This window comes from Ctenopharyngodon idella, chromosome 9 (assembly GCF_019924925.1).
Source record: "Ctenopharyngodon idella isolate HZGC_01 chromosome 9, HZGC01, whole genome shotgun sequence".
Lineage (NCBI taxonomy): Eukaryota > Metazoa > Chordata > Actinopteri > Cypriniformes > Xenocyprididae > Ctenopharyngodon > Ctenopharyngodon idella.
The window spans coordinates 331344-340729 of record NC_067228.1 but is presented as its reverse complement, the minus strand read 5'-3'; the positions used below and the strand labels follow the sequence as shown (position 1 = coordinate 340729).

The window sequence follows — 9386 nt, the reverse complement described above, 5'->3', positions numbered from 1 at the left end:
TTTCCTGGAGAAAGCAGAAATAAAGACGGCTCTAAGAGCATAATATATTCTTCCATCCAAAACAAACTTTTTGACTCTAGTATATCAGCCAGTTCTCTGCCATGGGATTATGAACACGGGCCAATAACTGCGTAGATTTGGCCGATTAATAAAAGTGTTAGTTCTTCTTGTATCCGTTCCAAAATCTCCAGGCAACAGTTTCAGTGTTTTAATGAATTTTTGAGTAAACATTGTTTGAGTGGTCATTTGATGTCTTTGTCATCTTTTATATATGGCCTTCAGCCTCCCTGCTCTCTAAAAATCAGCAATAAATCCATCACTGCTCATGAACTCAAATCAGAATCTCATGCATGACGGAAACGACGTTTTTATTATCAATTTTTTATCATTCTGCCTGGAAACAAAGTCATGTTTACAAGGTACAAAGTTGATGCAAGAAGTGCTTTGAGGAACTCTGGATTTTCCAGTTTAATGACATGAAATCTTTGAAAGATATTTTGAGGCACATTTCATTAAACTATGAACCATTCTACTTTATTTAAAATCAAATAATCAGGACTTACTACTTGGATACAGACAGAAAGTTTGATGAAATCTCTACACATGCTATTTTTGGGGGGATTTTTCTGTACAACCATTTTGGGAAGATGGTCACACCATTATTGATTTTTTTTTTATTATTTTTTTTTCCTCATGGCAGTCTGTCATTGTGCTCTAATCTGTTTCAGATAAACCCGCCTCTGAACAGCACATGAAAACAGAAAGAATAGTGCCTCTATATATCATCATAAGCAGTAAAAATATCCTCTGAAAAGCTCTATACTTTGAGACTAAATCTAGTCAAATCAGGCCGCAGTGCAGGGAAATGGCATATGCCATGCTGTGAATGTGTGAATGAATATGAAGCAGTTTCTGTATTATTTGCATATGTTGGCAGACTTAATTACAGATGCATCAGAAGTGCTGCTGATGTGATTTATTACATGTGATGATTTTATGACCCGTTCCAGCCTTCTGCACATGATCGAGTAAATGATGCATCGCTGAACAATGTGTAACTAGAACAAGAATTCAGTAGAGCAGCTTCAGCCCGTCTTTCCCTCAGAAGTAATAGAATGTGAAGTAAACGGTGGCGCAGTACACATGCTGCGGCTTATTAAAAAGTTGGTAATGAATGACAAATGTCTAAACATATCAAAACAATCTTTCTTTAAAAGTAGATTGGTTTGATGAAGGTGCCAAACAAGAACACATGCAAATTTCTAATTTAACTTAAAACTTTCAGTACATGTACATAGCAATTTGAATGAACATCAGCTTTAATAATAAATTGAGAAAATACTCCTTTTACCTGATCTAATGCAATGACATTCAGACATTTATGGGCCATTCTACAGAACTGAGTTGAAAAAATATCATCTTTTTTATTTGTATGCAAATTGTATAATATCCAAACTACACATTTCTAGTAATTGTGCAGTTAATTCTCATATTGTATTTTCAGAAAGTTTTGGAATATTTTTCATCTCCCCAAATTTGTCACTACCGAAACACAATAATAAATAATTTAATAAGAAGGGTTACATTGACCTATTAAGATTTTGTTTACATCTACCTTGTAAATATATTTTTTTCTATTTAAAAAAAAAAAAAAAAAAAAAAGGTTTCACAGGTAAATCAATAACAATTACAATTTTAACAATATTTCAAGTGTAATTTCTGAGATTTGTTGTATTTTGAATCCAATCTTTCTTTGTAAAAGTCATAAAGTTTATCAAACTGATTTCACAGTGAAGGATTCATTAGTTTGAATAAACATTGAACCAAACACTATAATAACATCTTAGCTGATCATTCAATATACTTTATTTTTGACAAAACATCCCATGTTTCGGTCGTGACTGCACATTGTCGGTAGTGACAGTAATGTGTTGGTAGTGACCACATCACATGACAGGATTTAACTCACATGCTAAAACATATTAAAATACTGATGATTTGCACTAAAATTGTGTTTATTTCCCCCAAATAAATGATTATGTGTTCCTTTTGTCACTTCCAAAACAATGATGACGTGTTTCGGTCGTGACTGTTTTAGATATTTTTGAGCCGCTCAAAGATGCTAATCCGCACATGTTAGCTAGCACAGTTCTGAACAGTTGTACACACATAAAAACTATGTTTTATCGAATAACACTCAAAAGTTTTTGCTTAATTTTAGAAAAAAGGTGTTTGTTAGTGACGTTCCTTAAAGTTACACACAGATTTTCAAACACAGTTTCGGTAGTGACATGAACATGAGGGACACATTTTTTTACATAAAGTTTCATGATTTAAAAATGAAATATAAAATAATTTTTTTTTTGACTTTCATTATTTCAATATAATTTTCACAAGATGATATTTAGGGGTTAGGGTTCAGGACAGACACCTCCCAACTGAAAGTACCCAATAAATGATGATTTTATATATATTAAGCTTACTGATATTTTAAATATTATTGTGGGACTCAGTAGATAATACAAATATCTTAGTAAACATCTAAAATGTAATACTTAAATGCTTCTAAATGTGTTTTTGGTTGTTGGACAGCACCAATACTGTAGAATAAACTCAAGTATCTAAATACTGTCCATTTCTCCCTCTCATTGACCCTAACAGTGTTTGATGGAATAAACATGATTTATTTGATTTCATTCATCATCATCACCATCATCATCATATGCCAGTGTTTTGTTCCTCCCCTCCCACATCTGAGGGATGCAGCGCGTGCTCGTCATGTTAGTCGGAGAAATGGTCGCCTGACGAGCATCACTGGATCCTGGAGCCGAGAAGAGCTCGAATTAACATGTAAATACAGCAGCGGCGTCAAGGGAAAACATCTCTCCAGATGAGATGCTCGTTTTGTTCGGGTAAGACTAATAACATGTGCATGAACTGTTTGGGAATCGTCTTTACTTATTTGACATCGATCGATTGCAGCACGCGGCGATGAAGAAGTTATTGGCAAACTCATCGCTATTCGAGATTACAGAGAGTGAATGAATGTCTGCTGTCTGTCTGTCAACCGTCTGTAACGAGGATAATGACAGCGAACAGGATAATATGCAACTGAAGTGAATCCGTCATCTTCTGTGCGCGCGCCCGTGAGAGACGTTTAACGTCGTTGAACTTTTTTTTCCAGTTCAGATTAATTTTGTTATTGTAGATTTACTCTTCGAGTCTGCGGTAAAGCACAGTCATTCGTTCATTATCGATAAATAAATCCATGAAGGGCTTATTTTATGTGAACCACCAACTGACAAAAAATATGTTCTAGGAACATTTTGATAAGGTTCCCATTGAGTTATGGAAACGTTATTTCTGAATGCTCTCATCGTTAAAAACGTCCAGTTTTTTAAATTTCTTGTTTGTTCGCAAAAACATTAAGGGAACGTTCCGTTTTTATCATTTTACAAACATGCGAACGTTACTTTCTGAATGTTGAATGTTTTGAAACGAGTAGAAATTTAAAAAAACGTGAACAATATAAATAACGTTTTTGTGCTAACGTTTTGAGAACGTTATTAAGGATCAGTGGCTGGTTAATTGCATATACTGCTAGTTTTACAAGTCATCTAATTTTCCTATTTTTTTCTTCAAGACTGGTCATAATTTTTTTAAGTCAATTACATAAAAAGGTAGATTGATTAACTGATAGTTGGTCAGACACAGTTTTCAACTAAAAACGGTAAACTTTTTATGCATTTTGGCCGTTCATTTACACAATAGCAGTGTTTTGGTGGCCTGAAAAAGCAAGCTTTTGAAAACCGGTTTCAAAGTGCACGTTTTTGAAATCGATACCATATAGTGTCCATGCAGGTTTGCCAGGTTTTCACAACAAAACTCACCTAATTGCTACTCAAAACTAGCCCAATCGCGTTCCCCGGGGTAAAATCCACTTTTTGGCAGGGTTCCCATGGTAAAATTCACATTCCAGGGGCTAAATATTATGTTATTTGGGGTCTCTTCCACCCGCAGACATGAAAAACAACCCGCGGAAACAGTGTTACAGTAGCCAATTCTGTCGGAAAACAGCAAACTTGGCAACACGATCTCCGTGTAAACTACAAAAACGCACATTTGTGAAAGCAGTGACGTAATGTGCATGTGTGTTACATGTTCAGTCTATAGGCGTGTAGTGTTTCTTTACAAAGTGACATCGCCATCTACTGGCATGGCAGCAGAATACAGCATTTTTAGTCGCGGATCCGTGTGAACGGGCAAAGGAAAAACTTGTACGTTTTTAGCACATTGTACGTCGTGTAAACGTGCCCTAAGACACAGTCTTAACACAGTCGCTGTTTACGCAACTGTTCTATTAACGTTACTGGAAGAACGTTTGTTCGTAACTTTGAGAGAACTGTGCCAGAGCGTTAACCAAAGTTCTGAGAACGGTTTGTGTTAGCCGAGTTATCACGGATGTTCCACGGATACTTGCAAATTAAGTAAATATGCGGACATGAAATACTGATATGAGTTTAAGTTATTTTATTGTTTTACATGTAAAAATCTTCAAAGCTAAGAAAAATGTTCAATTACTCCATGGTAATGGATGGGCTCAGCAGTGAATACTGCAACATTATTAATCTTCATGTATATAGGCTATTATTAATGTGAAATTCAAGCTAATTATGCTATCGGTTAAATGCTTTATGCTCAATGTAAAAAAATTGAAGACATTTTTGCTTATGGTTAATAATCGTAGTAACCATTTTGAGACACAAGATGGTGCAATTAGTAATTAGTGTGAAGATCCAAACCTAAGTATATTATCCAAGTTCATATTTAAGTGTTGGGAAGTCATTATATTTAGAGCAAAATGGCAATTTACAAAAAACTTTTAGCAAAAATATGAATAAAGAATCCAGAGTTTCCCACTCGTAATTACAACATTGTGATCGTGTTCATGATCTTTCTGACATGACTTGAACATGCCATATATTCAAGTCATGTCAGAAAGATCATGAACACGATCACAATGTTGTAAATACAAGTGGGAAACTCTGGATTCTTTATTCTTGGATAATAATTTGGATATTATGCATGCTTATTTAGCGAGATACATTCTAATATTTGCATTTAGCATTGATTTTATTTGCTGAGTTGATGCTTGCATGAGTTGATGCTTGCATTGCTGCTGCTTTAGCTTAATTTGCACACAATTAATCTTTTTCAGGCGGGTCCAGCTAATGCAAATGCGCATTCAAGCATAAACAAATAGCCAATGCTTCTATGAAATTACTGGCTCTTTTACCTGTAAGGCAGGACTAAAGCCATCTTTTTAATACTAGTGGACCGTCTACTGCCCTTATAACATCCCATTTGACTGAATCAGAGCAGTAGCATTGAAGCAGTGGCGTTTGTCTCATGTAACACAGATGTCATCATGCATATCACTTGTTTTGGCTTTAGTATATATACAGCAGGCAGCGGTTAGCCTACAGTTATATCTGAACCCACTGCGTGCCTTCCACAATATGAGACGGACACATCTAGACACTGTTTTTAGTACTGCTTCTGCTTCAGATTGTGCGTCAAGTGGCGATACAGCTTTTTGTTTGCACTAAAGTAAAGAAAAAATGTCCTTTAAACCAAACATTGAAATGCACTAGTATTTTAATGAACTGCACAGGGTCAACAATACGCAACATAAGCAGAATGGCATAACCATTTTAGTTTTTATAAATATTTCAGTGGTTTATTTTAGTCATTTTCAGAAGGCATATGTCCAAGTTTAGATGCACTGGCTGCACTTGTGTTTATCCTTATTTTTAAATTTGCTGTATTTAATATTATGCATGCGTATGTCATGAGATGCATTATTTATTTGATGCTTGCATTTTTCTCTCCTCAGATGACAGCACACATCTCAACTCGACCACCATCCATCGTCATAAACATGCATATGTGGATATTGGCCATATCATCTTTTGCCACGTTTTTCAGCCTAATTCAGATGTTCGACATTTACGGGGATATATGCACAGGCCTGTGCGTCTGTGAGGAAAGAGACGGGATTTTTACAGCCAGCTGTGAAAACAGAGGAATTAACAGTCTGTCAGAGGTAACGCCTTTACACTTCACCGCATATCATCTTCTGCTCACGGGGAATCTGTTAAAGAAAGTCTCGCTCAACGATTTTGTTCATTATGAAGGACTCACCATCTTACATCTGGGCAACAATGATATATCAGAAATTGAAGCTGGTGCTTTTAACGGACTCCAGGGATTAAAGAGACTGCATCTGAACAATAACAAAATTGAAGCACTAAAGGACGAAACGTTCCTCGGTCTTGAAAGCCTGGAGTACCTCCAGATTGACTATAATTACATTAGCCACGTTGAACCAAAAGCCCTAAGCGTTTTACGTCACTTAGAGGTGCTCATCGTCAATGACAATTTGCTCTCTGCTCTGCCAAACAACATCTTTCAGTACGTTCCTTTAACTCATCTTGACCTGAGAGGTAATCAGCTCAAAGTGCTTCCCTATAATGGCCTTCTGGAGCACCTGAGTCACATTGTGGAGTTACAGCTCGAAGAAAACCCGTGGAATTGTTCTTGCGAGCTCATTGCGCTAAAAACCTGGCTCGAAAGCATATCCTACACGGCTTTGGTCGGAGACGTGGTGTGTGAAACGCCCTTCCGACTGCACGGCCGAGACCTCGACGAGATCTCCAAGCAGGAACTGTGTCCCCGCAGAGCCATCGCGGAATACGAGATGCGTGCAGAACCGGCTCACGGCAGCGAGATCCTCTACAAAACAACGCCGGCGACCGTGACGGCGGGCTTCGCCTCCTCGACCATCCTGCGCTCCACAAAAAGCAGCCGTTTGTCGGGAAAACTCCGCGTCAAACCCACTCCTCGCTCGTCCTCCAGCAAGCCGCAGAATTACGGTCCGATGTTGGCCTACCAGACAAAATCCCCGGTTCCTCTAGACTGTCCGAACGCGTGCACGTGCAATCTCCAAATCTCAGACTTAGGGTTGAACGTTAACTGCCAGGAGCGGAAAATCGAGAGCATCTCGGATCTCGATCCCAAGCCGTACAACCCCAAGAAGATGTACCTGACCGGGAACTACATCTCTGCGGTGTGCAGTTCAGACTTCAATGGCGCCACCGGACTGGATTTGCTCCACTTGGGCAACAACCGCATCACCATCATTCATGACAGGACCTTCGGCCAGCTTATACATCTGAGAAGGCTTTACCTGAACGGCAACTTGCTCGAGCGTCTCACCGAGGATATGTTCTACGGACTCCAAAGCTTACAGTTTCTGTATTTGGAGTATAACGTCATCCGGGAGATTGCATCCGGCGCCTTTCAGCAGGTGCCCAATCTTCAACTGCTGTTCCTCAACAACAACCTCCTCAAGACTCTTCCGCCGGGCGTCTTTGACGGATTAAACCTCGCTCGATTGAATCTGCGCAGCAACCACTTTCGAACTCTTCCGGTCGCCGGCGTGCTCGACGAACTCACGGCACTGGTGCAGATCGATCTGTTCGAGAACCCCTGGGATTGTTCGTGTCCCGTTTTGGAGTTGAAAAGCTGGTTGGAGCAGCTCGGCGCCGGCACTGTGGTGAACACCGTCATTTGCGAGTCCCCGCCGAGACTCTCGGGAGAGGACCTGCGGTACGTTCGCTCTTCTCATCTCTGCCCGGAAAGCTCAAATGTTCAGTCTTCCGTCGTGCCGCCCTCGGAGGAATCCTTTCCCGGAAGTACTATCACCTTAGAAACAGCTTTGGATTATGACACGCAGTATCCAGCGGTTCCCCTTTCCGTTCTAATACTCGCCTTGCTGCTGCTTTTTATATTATCCGTGTTCGTCGCTGCAGGGCTGTTTGCCGTCATAATGAAGCGGCGGAAAAAGACTGAACGCTTGGCATCGGTAAGCGCCAATGCAATCTATAACGACAGGGCGAAGTCTAGATCGGCGGCGGGCCATGTCTACGAGTACATCCCACCCGCGGCGGAGAGCCTGGCAAAGAACAGCGAGGGAAGCGTGACTTACAGAGACTTCGAAGAGCTCAACAGAGTTCTGGCATCCAACTCGGATGAAGACGTTGGGAGCGTCGCGATAAGCTCCGAGTTCAGCGCGGGAACTCCAGACGCGCTCAACAGACACTCTCCACTCTTGGATGACAACTACTTTTACCGGGATATCTTGGCCAGGGACCAGCAGGCCTCTTACAGGGGTAATTTAGCGTGTAAACATGGCACACATGCAGACTTTGATGTGAGGCATCAGTACTTGAATCCGGAGAGGGTTCAGCAGAGCATGGTGTACTGCTCGACGCCAGCCGCCGTCTACATAGAGCCCAACAGGAGCGAATACTGGGAGCTGAAAGCCAAGCTTCACTTTGAACCCGACTATTTGGAGGTTCATGAGAAAAGGACAACTTTCACCCAGTTCTGAAATATGCATTTGTCTTCATTTTCTTTTCTTAAAAAAAAAAAAAAAATTATCTGAGAGACAAAAGGGTGAATCTTAGAAAAATTGTGCACCTCAAAATTCAAAAAAAAAAAAAAAAATTTAAATACCGTTTTATATTTATAGTGATTTTTATTTTATTTTATTTATATTTTAATTATATTTTGCATAAAGAAAAAGAAGCCTACTTTGTTTGCATTATGACATTATTTGCTGGACAATTAAGCACATTTTCCCTCAATTTCCATTGTTATATTGCAAAACATATATTAATGTGGAAACCAATTGTATTATTTAAATAGTAAATTAGTTATACATCATATTTGATGTACTGCTTTTAATACACCAAAAATGTGTATTATATATATATATATATATATATATATATATATATATATATATATATAATTGTTATAATTATTATTAAGTGTATGTGTGTGTGTGTGTGTATATATATAATATATATATATATATATATATATATACACACATACATTATATACTTAATAATAATAATAATACAATTGTGACATTATTTGCTGGACAATTAGACACATTTTCCCTCAATTTCTGTTATATTGCAAATAAAAAAAATCTATATTAATATTATATATATATATATATATATATATTATAAATATATATTTATAATATATATTATTTAAATAGTAAATTAGTTATACATCATAGTAGTATTTAATCTACTGCTTTTAATACACTAAAAAATGTCCAACTTAACTTAAATAATAATAATAATATACTTAATAATAATATAATACTTAAATTGGCTGTACAAGTAACTTAAATTATATTAAACTGACTTAAAAAAATCAAGTTGAATCTCGTTTACCTTTTAAAAAGTTGAAATTACTTAAATTATTTTAATATTTATTATTACTTAAAATTAAATTATTTT

The 9386-nt window shown here is 37.8% G+C and overlaps 1 protein-coding gene across 1 annotated transcript; it reads left to right on the top strand.

Moving 5' to 3' along the window:
- Window positions 1–2745: 2745 nt before the first annotated feature.
- On the top strand, window positions 2746–8806 carry slitrk5b (SLIT and NTRK-like family, member 5b). Its single transcript, XM_051905732.1, has 2 exons — window positions 2746–2912; window positions 5897–8806. The coding sequence occupies exon 2, from the start codon at window positions 5897–5899 to the stop codon at window positions 8453–8455; it is 2559 nt and encodes an 852-aa protein (XP_051761692.1). The 5' UTR covers window positions 2746–2912; the 3' UTR covers window positions 8456–8806.
- Window positions 8807–9386: the final 580 nt, after the last annotated feature.

What these genes read in the sequence shown, in the direction of transcription:
- slitrk5b (XM_051905732.1), top strand. Translation starts at nt 5,897, where the DNA reads ATGACAGCACACATCTCAACTCGACCACCATCCATCGTCATAAACATG.